The 19718-nt window shown below is 46.7% G+C and overlaps 1 protein-coding gene across 9 annotated transcripts in view; it reads right to left on the bottom strand.

Moving 5' to 3' along the window:
- ETV6 (ETS variant transcription factor 6) overlaps window positions 1-19718 on the bottom strand; it is a 271165-nt gene that overhangs the window by 123680 nt on the left and 127767 nt on the right. For 6 of the 9 annotated variants that reach the window (XM_051850767.2, XM_051850771.2, XM_051850770.2 and 3 more), the window contains one exon: window positions 11302-11419. The exons of the other annotated variants lie outside the window; for them this stretch is intronic. In XM_051850767.2, coding sequence (XP_051706727.1) covers window positions 11302-11419 — 118 coding nt within the window. The remainder of the gene's footprint in view (window positions 1-11301; window positions 11420-19718) is intronic. 9 annotated transcript variants of the gene reach the window in all.

Below are 19718 nucleotides of genomic sequence, written 5' to 3'. Positions count from 1 at the left end.
GATCAGGCCCTGTGCTGGGCCCTGGATGTCTGGGTGGTGAAGATACAACACTGCCTTCCAGGAACTCATGATAAGTCCCATTTTCATCCGAGAAAATCACCCATTAAGTGACTCAGAACAGACAAGGCCATACGAAGCACAGTGCATGCCAGGCCTGACCATGCAGCTGTGCGTGATGAGGGCTGCCCAGGATGCCAGTATCGTTTCCTGGGTTCCTGCCATGCACCACACACTGTCTCAGGCACTTCCGAAGCAACTGATCAAACAGTGTGCCAACAACTGTATAAGACAGAAATAGTGTGTCCCCCTGCACGGAGCATACTCAGCCAGCCAGGTGAGACACGGCTCCACTGTGTGCACTTTTTCTACTATTTGACATGGCTGACAGTTTGCACTGAGGACAGAAATGCCAGGTCACCTAGTTCAGCTTCACATATTCGTGAATACTTAACGATCTCAGGTGAGCTGAGTCCTGTGCTGTGTTCTGGGGGAACCCAGGTGTGAGGAACCTGGCGCAGTCCCAACACAGTGCCAGAAGAGGCTGAGAACCCTAGTCTTAAGATTTATTTCCTTGAAAGTCAGAGTTACAGAGAGAGAAGGAAAGGCAGAGAGAGAAAAGTCTTCCATCTGCTGGTTTACTCCTCAACTGGCTGCAATGGCCAGAGCTGCGCCGATCTGAAGCCAGGAGCCAGGAGCTTTTTCCGGGTCTCCCATATGGGTGCAGGGGCCCAAGGACATGGGCCATGCTCTATTGCCTTCCCAGGCCATAGCAGAGAGCTGGATTGGAAGTGGAGCAGCTAGGACTTGAACTGGCACCCATATGGAATGCTGGCCCTGCAGGCAGTGGCTTTAACTGCTACGCCACAGCACCTGCCCCAGGAATCTTAGTCTTAAGAAGGGAGGCTGAGAGAGTAAGGGAAGCATGTTGAGAGTGCTGGTGAGTCTCCAAAAGAAGTCTGAGGCCTACAAGAGGGAGGGAAATGACAGTGAATTTACCTGGCTAAGCTAGGGGCGGGGTGGAGCAGGGAGAAGGACCAGTATGGAGAAGAGTGTGACAGTCAGATGGAAGACTAGAGAGAAACTGATCATACAGGAAATGGAAAGGCCCTAGCCTGGCTGCAGGAGGAGGTGAGGTCAGTGCAGTGCACAGAAGGAAGCTGCAGAGGGGACAGGGCTTGGAGTACAGGAGGACTCGTGGCTGGTGCACTACCCTACATGCAGGGGGATGGCTGGAAGGGGTTCCAAAGCAGATGAGGGGAAGGGGACAGAGCTGCGGCAGAGAAGGTTACAATGCTGCCTGGGATGCCAGCATCCCATTATCAAAGTGTCAGTGTCAATCCTAGCTGTTCCACTTCCCATGCAGCTCCCTGCTAATGTGTCTGGGGAGGCAGCAGAGGACGGCCCAAGTAGTTGGGCCCCTGTCACCCATGTGGGAGACCCAGACAGAGTTCCAGGCTCCTGGCTTTGGCCTGGCCCATTCCAGGTTGTTGCAGCCTTTTGGGTAGCCAACAGATGAAAAAATCTCTCTATATAGATCTCTCTAACTCTGCCTTTCAGATAAATAAATACATATTAAAAAAAAAACTCATTTAAAGGTACATGGGGAGAGAGACAACAGAAAACACAGCCCGCGATTTGCATTTGGACACAATAAATCCAGGGGCAAAGTACAGGAGGTATAGAAGTGACCACTGCTTTGCAGGCCCTAAGGAACAAAAACAATCCTGGATGATGCTAGGAAAAAAATACAGGAAAAAAAGAGAAAAGCGTTCAAGCTACAATCCTTTCACCTAGAAATAATCACATTTACTATTTTCCTTTATTTCCTTGTGGTTTATTTGTATGGATTAAACAATGTTGGGATTATCTGAGAGAGACTTTTGTATCCTTTCCAATTAGATGAGCATTTCAAAAACAAGATTTTCAATTAGTGCCGAACAGTCAATATAGTGACCTATCCTAACGTATTTAGTCAGTTCCGTGTTGCTGGCCCCTGCTGTGCTGCGCATCCATGTGTCAGAAAAGTGGGGAGTTTCTGAGATTGTCTCCTAGCAATGGGTCATCAGGAAAGGAATGAGCAGGCCAGGGGACAGTGTGAAGGTTCTTTACCCATACAGCCAAAGTATTTCCACGAAGGGGGTGCTCATTGGATTACACTTGTGTTCTCAGGTCACTGCTGGTGTTTTCTCCTTTCACTTCCATCTGTGTGCCTCTCATGTGGGCTGTGACCACTGTGTTCTGAAGAAACACACGCACCCATGGGCTGGTGTTGGGGCACAGCAGATCAAACCACATTGCCTGCAATGCCCCCATCCCCTATGGGCACTGGTTCGAGTCATGGCTGCCCCACTTTCAATCCAGCTCCCTGCTACCGTGCCTGGGAAAGCAGCGGAAGATGGCCCAAGTGCTCGGGCCCCTCTGCACCCACATGGGACACCCAGATGAAGCTCCAGGCTCCTGGCTTCAGTGTGTCCCAGCCCTGGCCATTGCAGCCATTTGGGGGAGTGAACCAGCAGATGGAAAGCTGTGTGTGTGTGTGTCCACTCCCCTCTCTAATTCTGCCTTTCAAATACATACATACATAAATCTTAAGAAAGAAAAGGCAGGCAGGCATCTGCCTATCTTCCCACAGTTCCACATATATTCAGCATTCACACTAAAAAGATCTGCTATGCCTGAGTGCTTAGCCTAGCAGTTAGATGCCTATGTCTGGTACTGGAGTACCTGGGTTTGACTCCCCGCTCCAGCTCCTCACTTCAGCTTCCTGATAAGAGGAATCCTGAGAGGCAGCAGTGATGGCTCAAATAAAGGCTCCTGCCACCCACTGGGAGACCTACATTAAGTTCTTACCACCTGGCTTTGGCCTGGCCCAGTCTGACCATTGCAGGCTTGTAGGGACTGAATCAGGGAGTCTAACTCCTCCTCCACCCCCCATCCCTCAAGTAAGTTTTTTTCGAAAGTGCAAAACCCAAAAATTAGTATTCTTATTCTAATAACTTATATTTTGCATACTATGTATTCTTTAGTGAGTTATTTAAAATTTTAGTGCTCAGTCTAAGATAGAGCTTGAGTTCCCATACTGGGACATTTTTAATGCTGTTGACACTCGGGTTTAACCCTGGCATGCTTATTATCTGCCACCTCACCTGGGGACATATTTTCATGTAAGAAATCTGTCATCTCCCCAGGCTTAGTGCTAAGCTCCTTCTTTCTCATGACCATGAGTTCGCAGAATGAACCCTGAACACGCCATGGCTAGTGACTTGGTTAAAAACACAATGCCAGTGATAAACATCTCTTTCAACATCACCATCAGGCACAAGAAGCAGGCTTGGTGTCTGGCACTGGGGCAGATGTGACAGGCAGTGGATTAAAAAGATCCCTACTGGGAGAGGTGCTGTAGCGCAGCAGGTTAAAGCCCCAGCCTGCAGAGCCAGCATCCTGTGTGGGTACTGGATGAGTCTCAGTGCTCCACTCCTGATCCAGCTCCCTGCTAATGCTCATGGGAAAGCAGTGGATGATGATCCAAATTCTTGGGCCCCTGCATGCACACGGGAGATCTGGAAGAAGCTCCTGGCTCCTGGCTTTGATTCACTTAGTTCTAGCAGTTGTGGCCATTTGGGCAGTGAGTGAACCAGCAGATGGAATCAATCAATCTCTCTCTCTCTCTCTCTCTCTCTCTCTCTCTCTTATTCAAATACATGAATCTTTAAAAAAATAAAAACCAAGATCCCTATGGCTTTGGAAATGTTAAGGGCACATCACAGCAGTGTGGACAGACCTGAAGGATGACATAGGACAAAAACATACCAGCAGGTGAAGCCATGGATGGGTGTAACAACAAGAACGTCACACTAGTCGTGAGCAACGCTGGGTGCCTCACTGACTGCTCCAAAAGCATTTGCTAAATGCAATGCTGAGTGGTTTAGCTGGTTCATTTCCCAGCCCTTCGAAGCTCACCCAACAGGAATACATATAAATGAATGTGGACTGGATGTGAGGAGTCACTTGAGCAAAACACGTGGGGCATGATGGCATCTTCTGTGCACAGCTGGTATAGGGGTGGGAGTGGCCAGGTAGAGTTTCCCCTCTAGAGTGCAAAATTCCAGGAATTAACAGGAGTCTGACACACACCTCAGCTCCACTGCACTTTCCAGCCATCTTCCTTAGGTTTCGGTCCTGGGAATTTTATTTTTATTCTTCCATATCAAACATTTGCCTTTGCAATCCTTATCAGCCAAATTCTTGGACCATGGTTTTTTTTTTTTTTTTTTTTTTTTTTTTTTTTTTTTTTTTGGGCAGGCAGAGTGGACAGTGAGAGAGAGAGACAGAGAGAAAGGTCTTCCTTTGCCGTTGGTTCACCCTCCAATGGCTGCCGTGGCCAGCGCACCGCGCTGATCTGATGGCAGGAGCCAGGAGCCAGGTGCTTTTCCTGGTCTCCCATGGGGTGCAGGGCCCAAGCACCTGGGCCATCCTTCACTGCACTCCCTGGCCACAGCAGAGAGCTGGCCTGGAAGAGGGGCAACCGGGACAGAATCCGGCGCCCCAACCGGGACCATGGTTTTCACAATGGAAGACAAAGTGACCAATGATACAAGGCTTCCCCCAAGATCAAGAACTTCCTTGGGGCCGGTGCTGTGGCATACCAGGTAAAGCTGCCACATACAGTGCCAGCATCCCATATGGGCGCCGGTTCAAGTCCTGGCTGCTCCTGGCTGCTCCACTTCTGATCCAGCTCTCTGCCACGGCCTGGGAAAGCAGTAGAAGATGGTCCACACCCATGGGCCCCTGCACCACATGGGAGACCTGGAATAAGCTCCTGGATCCTGGCTTCAGATCAGGGCAGCTCCGGCCATTGCGGCCATCTGGGGAGTGAACCAGCAGATGGAAGACCGCTCTCCCTCTCCTTCTCTTTCTGTCTAACTCTTTCAAATAAATAATAAAATAAACCTCAAAAAAAAAAAGAACTTCCTTAAGTGGAGAATGACACGTCAGCACACAGTGATGGCACCTAGCCCTGGCCAAACTGCAGAGATCATATTTTTACACAGTTTCTGATGAGAGACTTTCAACTTAGCAGGCACCTACCTGTGGGAAGAAGGAGGTCTGATACAGTTACCCAGCCTCCCTAGGATCCCAGTTCTCTACTGCACAATTCAGAATTCCCAGGGGCTGTCTACGGAGACAGTTAAAACTCCTCAGTACTATGGTTGGGCACGATCAGTTGTCCCTATGTGTCCCCAAGGGTACTGGTTCCAGGACTCACCTGGAGACACTGCAATCCGTGGATGCTCAAGTCCTTTATAGAAAATGGCACAGCAGTACTTGCATACAATCTACCTACACTTTCTCATACCCTCTAAATCATCTCTAGATTACTTATAATACTTCAGTGCTAAAAGTTGTTATACAACACTGTTTAGGGAATAATAACAAGGAAAATCTTCTGCACATGTTCAGTAAAGATACAATGTTTTTCTCCTGTGCTTGATGGGAGCCTCAGATACAGAACCCCTGGATACAGAGGTCCAACTGTATTTTCCCAGATCAGTTAGGTTAGCAAAGGTGGTTTGCTGAAGTAGGTCCACTGGTACTAGGCTTCAAATAGACCGAGTTCCAATGGGCTGCAATGAGTGAAATAAAAACCTGAATACAATTTATTTATATTTCTTTCTTTCTCTAGAGGGGAAAAAAGGTGCCCCAAGAAGCAACAAGTTTTGGAACCACACTTGAAGACACTGATCATCCCTGTCCTTCATATCCCCACAGGACTTCAGGCAAACAGGTGTGTGGGACACCTGGACTGATGGGACGGAAGCAGAATTGGTGCCTCTGCCCAAATCCAGCCCTTGACTTTCTGAGTTCTTCTGTCTGCACAAAGACCCAATGTTCCATGGTAAGTTCTCTTAGGTGGTTAAAGGCGAGGTCTCTATGCAGTCCCTCAGACCACAGGGGCATTTTCAGGCCAAAACTAAATCCCGGCAGCCTGCTCTCTAGGCGGGATATCCAGACCTGAAACTGCCCAGTGTCTTCCCACCTGCCCTTCCTTCCCACTGAACCCTCCTTTCTTCATGACAAGTGAAAAACCAACCAACAACCATCTCTCCTTTCCCTCCCTTTTCTGAAGATCTGCCAGCATCCCTTCTTCTGGCCTGGCAATTGGGTCATGCACCCAGGAGTCTTTTTTCCTTCGCGTCTGGTGGGATTCCTTCTCAGGTGTGTGTCGACACCCTCCATCACTTCTTAGTGGCAGAACCTAGGACAATGCAGAGCAGAAATGCACTTCCCCGACCCTCAGGTCCAATACTTTGTGCTGTACCCTTCCCCCCACGCAATGGCCACTGCAACGGTGGCCACTGAGCAGGCACTCCAGTGATGCCTTACAGGGATTTAATCTCCTTTCCAGACCTGGGCGGGGGGGGGGGGGTACACTCTGGGTTTCTTTTGACCAGGTGGCTTGTGTTTTGAAGAAAACAAAGTATGGTGTCCTGATAAGTATGTGGACTGTTACCCACTTTCTCCAACGAGTACCCTGCTTATTTCTGAAAGCCCTTCTAGCCACAGAATAAAACTGTAGTGACCCATGTAGAAAGTCTCCTTTAAAAAGGCTCGTGACTATCAAGGATCTCTTCCTTATAAGCAGAATAAACAATTTAAACTGGCACATAACAATACAATAATGTGTATTTACATTTGAACTAAGACAACACTAGTGTTCTGGAACTAGAATCGCACAATGAGGAAACTGCTCTAACGTTCTAACCCACCACCTTGTTTATTCTGACATCACTTCAAGAACTCTCCCACTTTCAGCTCAAGTCTCAGCACAGTTGGGATTCAGGCATAAAGAGTGACACAAACACACATATACACACATATATACACAGGCACACGCACACACACACACACACACTTGAGTTAAAATTTTTTATGTCAACAAAGTGAACTTTGTCACAAAGAAGTAACAAGGGAAATAACAAAATTAATATTTTTCTAACTTAAATCTTGAACTCAGATCTTTCCAAGTCCAATCTTAGAATTAGTATTAAGACTTGTGGGCTCTAAAAATCTTTCAACATGATGATTCTAGACTAAAAATTTTAGCCTTATGTGGGTAAAAGATGGACCAGAGAGACACACAAGAGGAGTTTAACTGAAGCACTCCCATTCTTAGTTTTGTTTTTGTTTTTGTTTTTGTTTTTTGTTTTTGTTTTTGTTTTTTGATAGGCAGAGTGGACAGTGAGAGAGAGACAGAGAGAAAGGTCTTCCTTCCGTTGGTTCACCCCTCAGTGGCCACTGCGGCCGGCATGCTGCGGCTGGCACACCCCGCTGATCCAAAGGCAGGAGCCAGGTGCCTCTCCCAGTCTCCTATGCGGGTGCAGGGCCCAAGCACTTGGGCCATCCTCCACTGCACTCCCGGGCCACAGCAGAGAGCTGGACTGGAAGAGGAGCAACCGGGACAGAATCCGGCACCCCAAATGGGACTAGAACCCGGTGTGCCAGCCAGCGCCGCAGGTGGAGGATTAGCCTATTGAGCCATGGCGCCGGCCCTTAGTGTTCTTTTGATCATGCAAAGAGTTGTAAAGAAATACTCTGCCTTGGTGGTAGAAAGAAGCTGTTGATATATTTTAGCTAATGTCAAGTCCATAGCTGCCTTTCATAGGAAATATGTAATTAGTTACTTTTTTGACTCAATGTGGGTTTAACAAACCCCCCATGCCCCTAGGATTCAACTCCTTGGAAAAGAAATGATTTCTTTGGGGTACAAAAAAACTGGTCCTTTTGAAATGGTCACGGCAGAAACCATTATCCAATCAAAGAACCTCACATCAGCATTCCCAGTAGGGCCACAGATACACCAGTAAAGATACCAAAAACGTCCACCACCCTGACACCTTTCATCATCAAGTCACAAGATTCTCCAGGGAAGAGGGTCGTGAAATTACCTAATTACATAATTGCTCTTCCGAATTCACAAACGTTCTCTTGTGGTTTAAGATAAACTAGTGATTGCTGATTCTTCCTGCACACAAATAACCTTTTGTGACCAAGGCTGCAGAAAAATTAACTCCTCTCTTGGTTGTGCAGCCTCCAGATTTTGGTTATTACTTTCAGAGATGACTTTTCAATGGAAGTGCCTCCCACCTTCTATTTTCTTGGTGTTTCCAAGTTTTTGTACCCACGATCATGACACGGTCATAGCTTTGATGGTGGGAGGGAAGGTACACTCTCTTATGCTCAGTCATCTACCTATTGCACTGTTGCTGTACTATAACAAGGGCTTTCAATACAACTGCATGATCAACTGTTAGTCCTGGTGGGCATCTGAGAACCAGGAACACAGGAACCTTCAAGGTGCTTTCCTCCCAGCACAGGATCATAGCTACATGTGGAGGTCAGGCTTCCAGACTCCTCTTGATCCACTCTAATCGTTTTTTGTATACGTGGCTGTTTAAACCTCATGTGAGTTCAGCTGAAATTTAGGTGATCATTGTGGGTCTGCTGAAAATTCTTACACAGAGAGACTCATGTGGGACAATAGGACATGCTGTTGACCAGATGAACTGAAGCTTTGCAGATCAAACTCTACAAGGGAAGGGATGTGCATCCAGATTTCTTGATTTCTTCATCTCTATCTGCCGTGAGAATCCACTTTCTCATGGGAGCCTAGGGCTCTGAGTGTAGAGCCGTCACTGGTGCCATGTTGATCTGTTACTATGGAGATCACTCTGGTAACATACAAACCCGCCACCGGTCCAGACACACAAGTATCTCATTCTGACTCCCAGAAGGTTTCTCTGCCCTCTACTCCCACCAGCTTAAAGTTCATCTCTGCTGGGATTTAGTTCTGAAGTGTTAAGAGTTTGACTTTTAAATGCCATTAAAAGCATGCCTACTCAGAGGCAAAGGGGAGGCACTGCAAAGGCATCTCTAGATTTTCAAGCAACAAAGTCCTTGTGGAGCAATGGCTCCCGAGGTGAGGGTGATGCACTCAGTTACTCCTGGACAAGGAACTAAAAGGAAGAGGCAGCAGGGAGTCAGCCCTGGAATTAGCGCTTCCCCCTTCCTCATTATCCACAGTGCATTGTTAATTCAGCATCCACATCACTGCTGTGAAACATTAAAGCATTCGCTGGTGTTCATCCCCATGAAATGCTGCTCCATTTTCTGAAACTGGAGTTCCTGTATGTGGCAGGTCGATGGCAGTGCTGTCACAAACAGTCTCCCACAGGAGAAGACAAATAGGCTTGATGTGGGTCATGAGATAAAACACGTCAGAGTCATCCGGGTCTTGTGCAAGTCTACCGGCTCACTCGGGAGGGTGCAATGTAGATACTGCTTCATCCTTCTTTAGAGAAATCGAAACGACTTACTTTGCCAGGGTCCTTAATGCCTTCTAGAAAAGTTCTATTTTTTCTCAGCTTTAAATTATTTGCTTGAGAGGGAAAGGGAGAGACAGCCCCCTACCAGTACTGGTTCAGGGAAAGGGAGAGACAGCCCCCTACCAGTGCTGGTTCAGGGAAAGGGAGAAACAGCCCCCTACCAGTGCTGGTTCACTCACCAAATGCTCAACATGGCTGGTGCTAGACAGGGCCAAACCTAGGGAGCCAGGAACTCAATCCAGGTCCCCTAGGTGGATCCTACTAGGATCCTACTAGGAGCCATCACTACTGTCTCCCAGGGTCTGCATTAGCAGGAAGCTGGAGTCAGGAGCGAAACTGGGTGCTGAACCCAAGTACTCCTAGGTGGGCAAGGGAGTCATACCCACCAGGCCAAATGTCTGTCTCAGAGAAGGTCTTTTCATTTCTCCTAGATCTTAAAGTGTTGGAAGAAGGCAATGAGGGCAAGGAGGGAGAAGCTATGGTCTGAGAAAGCAAGTCTGTCATCAGGTTGAGAATAGTGACACTGCCCCTCCCTGTTAGGAATCCCAGGATTTGTGGAAGGAAGGTTAGAACCACCATCTTTATGCCAAACAGAGACATAAAGTTCTCTGGTTTCCTTTAAGATGGGCATAGGGAACTCCAGCATTCAGCAAGTGTGAAATGAACAAAGGACACAGGACTTCTTTTCTCCGCATGTCCCAAGAACCTGGGCCACTATCTCCAGTCCCTCAGCCTCTCTGTGGGGCTGGGAAACTGTCAGGCACATGACAAGCTGCTGTCAATTCCCAGCATCCACGGCCTAGGGCTCTACTTTGGGGACCTCACAGCCCAGGCAGGGAAGGGGCAGCTTCTCCCTGGTTTCCCTACAGGTCTCCCTGCTGCTTACTTGAATTTTGCATAACACCATCACCTGTGTCTGAAGAGCAGGGACTACTGGGAAGAAGATGAAACTCAAACTCACTTGTTACTATCTTTTTTTTTTTTTTAATTGAAAGGAAGAGACATTGACTTCTACCCACTTGTCAGTCATCCCCCACCCCCAGCACCTCTTCAACTCCTGTAATTCCTCCACTACTACAACCCTGCTCCTGACACAGTCTCCAGGTCTGGGTAAGAAAACACCCAAGGAATCACAGGATTGGGGAACAGGAAACTGCACTTCCATTTCTGACTGCAAACTATCCACCACCTCCCTTCTTAGCTGCAAACAAAACAAAATAATCAACCAACCAACCCCTTCCACCTCCTCTGCCTTCTCCTCACCAGAGGAGGAAAGGAGCAAATGAAAGACCAGATCTGGTCACGGTGGTTCAATAGTACTTTTTTTCCTCACCTTAAGCCCAAATGGGAAATACAAAGTGATGAAGGAAAGCAATTTTTTAAGAAGACCCATTTGCAGGTCGGCGCCGCAGCTCACTAGGCTAATCCTCCGCCTGCAGCGCCAGCACACTGGGTTCTAGTCCTGGTTGGGGCGCTGGATTCTGTCCTGGTTGCTCCTCTTTCAGTCCAGCTCTTTGCTGTGGCCCAGGAAGGCAGAGGAGGATGGCCCAGGTCCTTGGGCCCTGCACCCGCATGGGAGACCAGGAGGAAGCACCTGGCTCCTGGCTTCAGATCAGCACAATGCGCCAGCCACAGCACGCTGGCCGTAGCGGCCATTTGGGGGGTGAACCAACGGAAGGAAGACATTTCTCTCTGTCTCTCTCTCTCTCACTGTCCACTCTGCCTGTCAAAAAAAAAAAAAAAAAAGAAGAAGAAGACCCCACTGGCTGCTGGATACCAATGAAAGATTAAAGGGAGAGATTAAGTTTCTCTACAGGAGAAATGAAACCACCTCTCCCGTTGCTATGAACTCAAAGTGATACCTATGTAGTGTTTTTGCCACACATGTCAAAGAAGAACTTAGTCCTGTGAGTCTTACAATTAGGTGCCATCAGAATCCTCCTTTTCTCATCAGATCTCCTGGTTGTTTTCTGTGCTTTAAATAAAAGTGAAGTGAAGAAATATTTTGGCCTTGATTGAAAAACAGTCTTGAAAGTCTACATTCGACAGGGAAGAAAAAAAATGAGATTAAAAATGGGAATGAGGAAGAAAAATTAATTCCAAAGCAATATGCTATCATCAAGTAAGTGAAAAATAATAAAACTTTGGACTTAAACAATCAGGCATATACCAAGAGCTTACTTGTACTTAGGACAGCTCATAAAGTCAAACACAGAATGAAGGCTAAATGTACATCCTGTGGAGAGTTATACTATGTCCTTGTGGGTTCTGGATATTTACCTCCTATAATTACCGTTCTACCAGTACAGCAGATCCTCAATAGACACTGGTTTTGGTGAATGATTACCCAAGTTTTTGTCTTCTCGACTCAGTTATTTGTAGCACTGAGTATAGTGGTTCTTCACTGGATGCTTGTTGAACAGAACAAGATCTGAATTTTCATTAGGACAAGCCCAGGAAGCCACAAAGTATATTCCCAAGGAATTTCCCAAAGGAAAGGGTTTAACAGGTGCCAGCGACATTCCTATCTATGTGGAATATGGTCAGATCTCTGAAGCACAAGGTCCAGCCAGAGCTGAGGACCTAGGCCATGTCAGCCCCAGGACAGCCAGCATAGACTCTACCCAGAGGCAGGAGTGGCAGTGTTCAGCGTATTTCAGGCATGTTGTTTTCCTGCCATTACAAGGGTATAATGACTATGAAGTTAGTTATATTTCTTTTCAGGGGGCCTGGGATGATTTGACTTCACTTCGCAGCATTGATTTCCTAACAACACAGACAGGATGTACTGATTCTCCAAAGTAGCTAGACATGGGTTCAAATTCTGTCTCTATCACCAGCCCGTTCTGTGGCTGTGAGCAAAGTACTGAACATTTCCAAGGCCCAGTTTCTGTATATGTGAAGATTTTATCACTTGCTTGCCAGACTTGTTGAGAGGATGAAATTAATGAGGCAATTCATTAAAACACCAGTACACAGCCACTAGTTGTATACATCCGATAAACTGTGATCATATACATGGTATCTGATTTTTCTGCTATTGCAGTTCTCTCAAATCAAAGAGTGTGTGCTTTGAGGCAAAAATCAGAGAGAACCCTTTACTAAGATGAATTAGAAATGAGAGGAAAAATGTAACCGTTCTCAAATCATATATCAGCACGTAATAAAATCTCCAGGCAAAACCAGTCAACACTGGGCTGGATCATAGAAGCCTATTTAGACAAAGAAATCCATAACAGAATGACTTAATTGAACAACCACTTGGAGAAATCTTGAGCGTCCCATGGAACAGGTCGAGAAGGTAAACCAAAGCCCTGAGACAGCTTCTCTTGATGAAACTGCCACACTCAACCCAGGAACCCAGTCCTTTTCATGTCAGCACTGCTCAGAATTCCCCCAAACTGCTCCAGCTGACACATCGGTAAGCAACCATGTTTCCCGTTTATACCAGATATATTAAGAAAAGAGCCCGTCTTTATGATGCGGTCTTCCTTATCAGGCAAGCTGTGATAGAGTGAATATTTCTTCCCTTCTCTTTAGAATCAATTCTGTAAACAACAGCAAAAGCCAGGGGCCTCTCAAAATTGATTACAGAATGTTCAAGTTGGACAGTTTATTAAAATGACAGACTTTGAGCTCTTCCAATTTTACAGGAGAGCAACTAGGGTTCATGGAGGTTAAACGGTTCCCCCTACACCACAGAGCTATTGAGCCACAGCCGGGAAAGAGCACTGGCCTCCTGTCACCAAGTCAACACTTTCTCTGCGACTTCACACGGTTGCTTGCGGCTTCACACTTTCTTTGTTCTCTCCCACCAAGCCCAGCCAGGCTGCATACCTAGAAAAGCTCTAATAAATATTTGCGGTATTGATCTACAGATTCGACAGTTCTGCCACCTCAGGCCAATACTGTATTTCAGTCCCAAAGATCCCAATCATTTCATAACAAGTGTGCACAGGCTTTAGAGGAGTTGACCAAGAGTTTTTGAAATCACAACCAAATTTCCTCACAACAACAGGGAAAAGGTACTGCCATATCCATTTTGGAGGTAAGGAAAGCAAAGTCAAGATGCTAAGTGATTTGTTCAAGGTTACAATGCCAGTTGTGCGTACCTGGAGCTGGCATGTGAATTTAGACATCAGATCCCCAATCAGCCTTTTCTGCTTCATAAACCCATGCCAGATTTAACAGCAGTTGTCCTCAAATACTGCCCCAAAAGATAATTCATTCATTTTCCTATTCTGTTCCATCACAAAAAACCTTGAGGCTCTTTGTGTTAATTAAAAAAAAAAAAAAAAAAGCAGACTAAGCTGTATCAGATGACATGAGGGGTCTTGAGAAAAAGTTCATGGAAAGAACCTTTTATGTTAAAAAACCATACACGGATTTCACAAACTCTTGGCACCAACATAGACACAACTTTTCCCTCCATGTCCATGAACTGTTTGAAGCCCCCTGGGATGTGCAGGTCCAAGAACACCACCTGCCCGACAGCCTGCAGCACTCCCTCAGCAAAGCCAAGGCTTCAGGCGTGCTGCCGTGACCAGAACAGCAGTGCGTGCACTGTCTCGGGTTTTACAGGATGACCCACCCCCACGCACACACTGCTGAAGACACTGGCAATCCTTGCTGTATGTCCAAAGGGGAAGGAGAGAGGTCATTTCTGTGAGTCCTGGCAGCGTGAGGCTGCAACGTAACGATCAGGCCCCTGCGGAGGGCAGCAATGGGCAGAGCCACAAGGAAAGGCAGCGAGAGTGCACTCCCAGCCTCGTGGCCAGCTGCTCCGGGAGCTGTTAAAAGATGGGGCTGGTGGCAGCTAACGGGGGTGGGGGCTGGGGGGGGGGAGAATGAGGAAGGCTGGGAAGGAAGGTGTAGGGGGACAGATCTAATCCGGCGCACAGAAACCTGTCAGGATGGGATTTATTTTTGTTCTGTGAGGGAGTATAACAGGGCTTTGCCTGCGCTCTCAATGGCTGTTTTGAAGTGAACCCGGCTGGTATGTCTTTAATTTGTCATTTCATTATGAAACTGTTTCCCTTCCAAGAAGCCTTCAAGTCAGGAAGCTCCGTCTGCCCACACAGGAAATTCCTTTGCTGCAACTTCCCCAAAAAGGAAATTTCCCTCAGAAGCGAGCCCAGCATATGCCTCTGAGCGGCGCGGTCTCAAGAAACTTTGGCAGCCGAGTCCTGAGAACACCCCTGGCTGTCTGCTGCTGCCTGGACGCTGGGGTAAACAGCCAGGCCTTCCCCCACGACGGGCGGACCCCACGGCTACCGACCCCGGCTGCCTCTTCCGCCCTCCTCGCTTTCCTGTGTGGCTGCCTCCCACACATCCATGAGCCACCAAAGGCTTAGCTTCCAAAGAGGAACTAAGACCTGCAGCTTGCAGGAAGAGAAGGCAAGTCCACAGTCACAGGCACTGCCCCCACCCCCACCGCCACCACTGTGACCCCACCTGGCAACTCAGCACACAGCACCTACTCTGCTTCCCCTCAGACACACACACACACGCACACACACACACACAGACTTGCGGCAAGAAGGCTGCAGGATTTCAGATGTACACGGTGCAAGAAAACAAACTGGCAAGTTCTATCACCCAAAGCAGGTCTCTTCCAAAGCACCTTTTATCTTAGGGTGGCAGGTTTTTTCCACGCAAACTTTCCCAGTGAGGAATTTTAAGTAAAACATGGGGAGGGGGGAGCACCATTTCAAACCACAGCCTGATTAAAATTAATCTCCCGGACGTACTGAGAATGGTGACAAGGTGAGAGCCCAGAATAACTGTGCTGAAGAGTAACACACGGGCTCTGATGAAGTTGAGGCACAGACAGGAAAAGGCCAGATTCAGAGTTAAGGTTTCCATATTCCATTTCAAGTTACTTCATCATAAACACAAAGCTGTGAAAAAGGAAAGAACAGACTCAAAGAACAAAGAGGGAACGGGGTTGAACTTCAGACTATACAAGGGTACCTCCAAAAGTTCCTGGAAAGATGAAATTAAAAGATAGGTTTAGGGGTGGGCATTGCACTTAGCACCTAAGACTCTAGTTAAGATGTCCCTATTTCATATCAGAATACCTGGTCTCAATACTTGGTTCTGGCTCCTGACTCCAACTCTGTCTTCCTGCTAATGTAGATCCTGGGAGACAGCAGTGACCGCTGAGTGGGTTCCTGTCACTCTGATGGGAGACCTCGATTTGTTCCTGGCTCATGGCTTAGGTCTGGCCCAATCCTGGCTGTTGGGGGCATCTTGGGGAGTCAACCAACAGATGAAAATTCATTCTCTCTCTGTCTCTGTCTCTCTATCAAAAATAAGTAAATGAATAAGTAAATAATTTCTTGAAAGATAAACTGGCGCAAAAAATTTTGAAATTATAAATACAAAGGTTCTTCAAAACAGGCATGGAGGGACTGGTGTTTTGGCACAGCAGGTTAACCCGCCTCTCGGGTCATTCACATCCTATATAAGAGTACCAGTTCAGGGGCCGGCGCCGTGGCTCACTTGGTTAATCCTTCGCCTGTGGTGCCGGCATCCCATATTGGTGCTGGGTTCTAATCCCGGTTGCTCCTCTTCTAGTCCAGCTCTCTGCTGTGACCCGGGAGGGCAGTGGAGGATGGCCCAAGTGCTTGGGTCCCTGCACCCGCATTTGAAATCAGGAAGAAGCACCTGGCTCCTGGCTTCGGATCGGCACAGCTCCAGCCATGGCAGCCATTTGGGGGGTGAACCAAACGGAAGGAAGACCTTTCTCTCTGTCTCTCTCTCTCACTGTCTAAATGTGTCAAATTAAAAAAAAAAAAAAGAGAGAGAGAGAGAGAGAGAGAGAGAGAGAGAGAGAGAGAGAACCAGTTCAAGTTTCAGCTACTCTGTTTCCAATTCAGGTCCCTGTTAATCCACCTGGAAAAGCAGCAGATGATGGCCCAAGTACTTGGGCCCCTGTCACCTATGTGGGAGACCTGGATGGAGTTCTGGGCCTCTGGCTTTGGCTTAGTCCAGCCCCAGCCATGGTGGCTGTTTGGGGAGTGAAAAGGCAGATAGACGATTTCTCTGTCTCTGTCTCTCTCTGTCAAAATGCCTTTCAAAATAGAAATCTTCTTAAAAAGTACATGAAAAATGCTTATTATAAAAAACTATGCATAAATTTCAAATTATTTTGCAGCAAAACAAGTGCATCTTTTAATTCCATTTTTTTCTGTATACTTTCTGAAGTAGCCTCCTGTATCAAGCCATGGGACAAAGAGAGAGAGACAGTTGGGATACCAAGGCAGGCCTGGATCTCACCTGGATTGTGCTGGAAGGCCAGGGCGACAGAAGCTGATTGTATCACACTAGTATGTGCCGGGGCTGTGGGAGGCACATTATTGGCCAGGAAACAGGGCAATCTTTCAGGGACTAGTGAGAATCCTATAGCTCCCTGGAATGCAAACATATGGAAGTGAGGTTTGGTGTTGTGGTAGATGTTTTTTAGCGGGGAGGCTTTAAAATTTTTCTTTAGTGAGTTATTATATTTTCCTAAAATGTATGATGTTTTTACCATAGTTGGATCTCAGAGGATGACCCAACACTATGTTTCAGGTCTGTAAAGAGAAGGCTCTAAGGAATAGGGCTTTGGTTTGTATTGGGAGGAAAGGTGCAGAGAAGAGTCTGAGGGAGCTGCTATACTGCCTATCAGCTCTGTGACTCTGGCCAAGTTCCTTAATCTCTCTAAACCTGACTTTCTGTCAGCAAAGTGAGGATCATAAACTCCAGTTCAAAGGACTATCATGAGGATTAAATGATATAATACACATGAAAAGTGCCTACCATAAACACGCAGTAAATGGAAGTTATTACTGCATATGGACAGTTACAAAGAATCTCGTACCAAATTTCACATACTTTCTCCTTGTCACACATGTATGAAGGTACTGGGGTAAAAAAACTCAAGGAAAATGGAATCAAATGATAAGTTTATTTTGCACAAAATTTTTTGAAATCTATGCATAGGAGAGGCTTCAAAAGTAAGTTAATAGAAAATGATTATGGGAAAAAATGAACAGATTTCAAAAATTTCTGCACCAAATGAACTGGCAAACCCTCTGAAGACCCCTCATAGAAGCCACCAGTTCTGGCAGCCACACAAAGGTCCCTAAGGGTCAAGATGTTCCTGGCCACTGAACTTTAAATCTGGTGCAATAGGTTGTATATATACAATACATATATACACGGCCTGGGTACTAAGTTGGAACAGTTAGTCACTCAAAGGTAAAGACACTTAGTGGGAATGGCTGAAAGGTGTAAGGATTCGGATTTAATTCACTATTCCTGTCAAAGAAATGCAAAGATGTGCACATTCTCAAGCTGATGAGGGACCAGAGGAGGCCAAGCTTTATTGGGTCATGATGGAGCCCAGCAACGTCTCAAGACCAAGATAAAGTAGCAGGCTACTCATTCTGGCCTCAGAGGCTCAGGGTCACAGGGTTTTACACACCAAAGGCCGTTTTTTTTGTTTTGTTTTGTTTTTGTTTTTGTTTTTGTTTTTGTTTTTTCCTTGTCTTCTATCTGGATCCACTAGGGAGAAAATCAGCACTCAGCAAAATGTTGGGGTTTATTCATAGCTCTATCCCCTCCTTTGGTCTTTGATGCTGGTCATTGTCCTCCCATTTCAAGAGTCAACAAACTAATTTTAATTAAGATATTAGGGATCTGAGGGATTAATGATCTCTATCCAAGGTGCTGTCTTGGATACTTGGATACTTTTTAAAGGGGATCTGGGGTGGGGGTGGGGAGGGGTAGGCGTTTACCCTAGAGGTTAAGATTCTAATTAGAACACGCATCTCTCACATCTGAGTACCTGGGTTCAATACCTGGCTCTGGCTCCTGACTTCAGCTTCCTGCTAATGCAGACCCTGGGAGGCAGCTGTGATGGCTCAAGTAATTAGGTCCCCTATCACCCACACAGAAGATGTGAATGAAGTGCTTGGCTCCCGGCTTTGGCTCAAAACCATGTGGGGGGTGAACCGGAAGATTGGAGCTACTCGTCTGTCTCTTCTTCTCTTTGCATCTCAAATAAGTAACAGAATAAAAATGGAGCCATGTGCTTAATCCAAAGGGAATATCCATTAATGGTAGGATTTCAGACAGCACAGTAGCTCATCGTTGGAGATATTCATGTTCATGGGCCTTAAAGTCATTGCCAGTGGGTAACTACATTCTGTTCTTATGCACAGCATTGGCTCTGTTCACAGACGATTATAACCCTCTAGCCTAGGTCTCAAGTAATGCCATCCAGACAATGAAAGTATGGAAACCACTTTCTGAATCTCAATACTCTGGCAAACAAAGAAGTACCAGACATAAGATAGCTACACAGCTGTCTGCACAATGCCAAAGCTACAATACCCAGTTGTGTTTCTTGAAGTTCTTTCCCCGATCTCTTGGGTGGTAGGAATATCACAGAAAGCTTTGCAAAGCACATTTCTGGAGTAATGGCTGTGAGACAATCCCGGCTGCGCAACGCACACATACACACGTGTATACACACACACACACCCTAGCATTATGTGGATTAAAACTTTATCTTTGCCTAAAAATCTAAAGAAAAACTTCATCTCCATGACAAGGTCCAAAATACATTCGATTAAATACCCAACTGTACATCCATTTAGGTTTTTGTGGGTCTCAAAAATTCCTCTCCACCAGGTCACTGAGGTGTAGTTTAGAAGCCCTCGGGTCTCAAGTAAGGAAAATGTCTCACGGGGATTTCTACCTCTGTGGTCCTACCAGACCTTTCAGTAAAAACCCAAATACCTGGGTGATATTTGAATTGTGACCAAAGTTTAAGGTCAGCAAGGGCCCCACACAAAGTGCTTGGCAGAGCTGTGAATAGGGGAAGAAGAACTGTCTGTCCAGGAGGGGATTTTGCAAGGTGGCTCCTCTGCCATCCCACACGAGAAGTGAAAGGAACCCACGTGGGAGTTCTGAGCTCTGAGACCAGCAGCGTGGAAGGCATCAGAATGAAAAAGAAAGGAAAGGGTTTTCTCCCCTATTTTGTTCACAACTAGCAGGAAACCCTGTCCCAGAGGGAGCAAGCTTCCAACTCAGAGCTACAGGTCTGTGAACTTGAACTGCGTACAGGGAGGAGGAGGGAGAAGAGTCCTTTTATTTCCTAGGAAGCTGGCAGTGAATCATTCATTCCTACTGGTTTCTCTCTTCAGGGCCCCTGATGGTGACACAGAGTTAGTTTAGGAGACAAAAACTCCCCACTGGGATGGGCATTTGGCACAGCACAGCACAGCACAGCACTTAGGACGTCCCCATCCTGTACTGGAGTGCCTGGTTTCCTGTCCCAGCTCC

Source organism: Oryctolagus cuniculus, chromosome 9 (genome assembly GCF_964237555.1).
Source record: "Oryctolagus cuniculus chromosome 9, mOryCun1.1, whole genome shotgun sequence".
In the NCBI taxonomy this organism is placed as follows: Eukaryota; Metazoa; Chordata; class Mammalia; order Lagomorpha; family Leporidae; genus Oryctolagus; species Oryctolagus cuniculus.
Note: the sequence above shows the minus strand (reverse complement) of the source record. Positions and strands in the feature narration are given on the sequence as shown.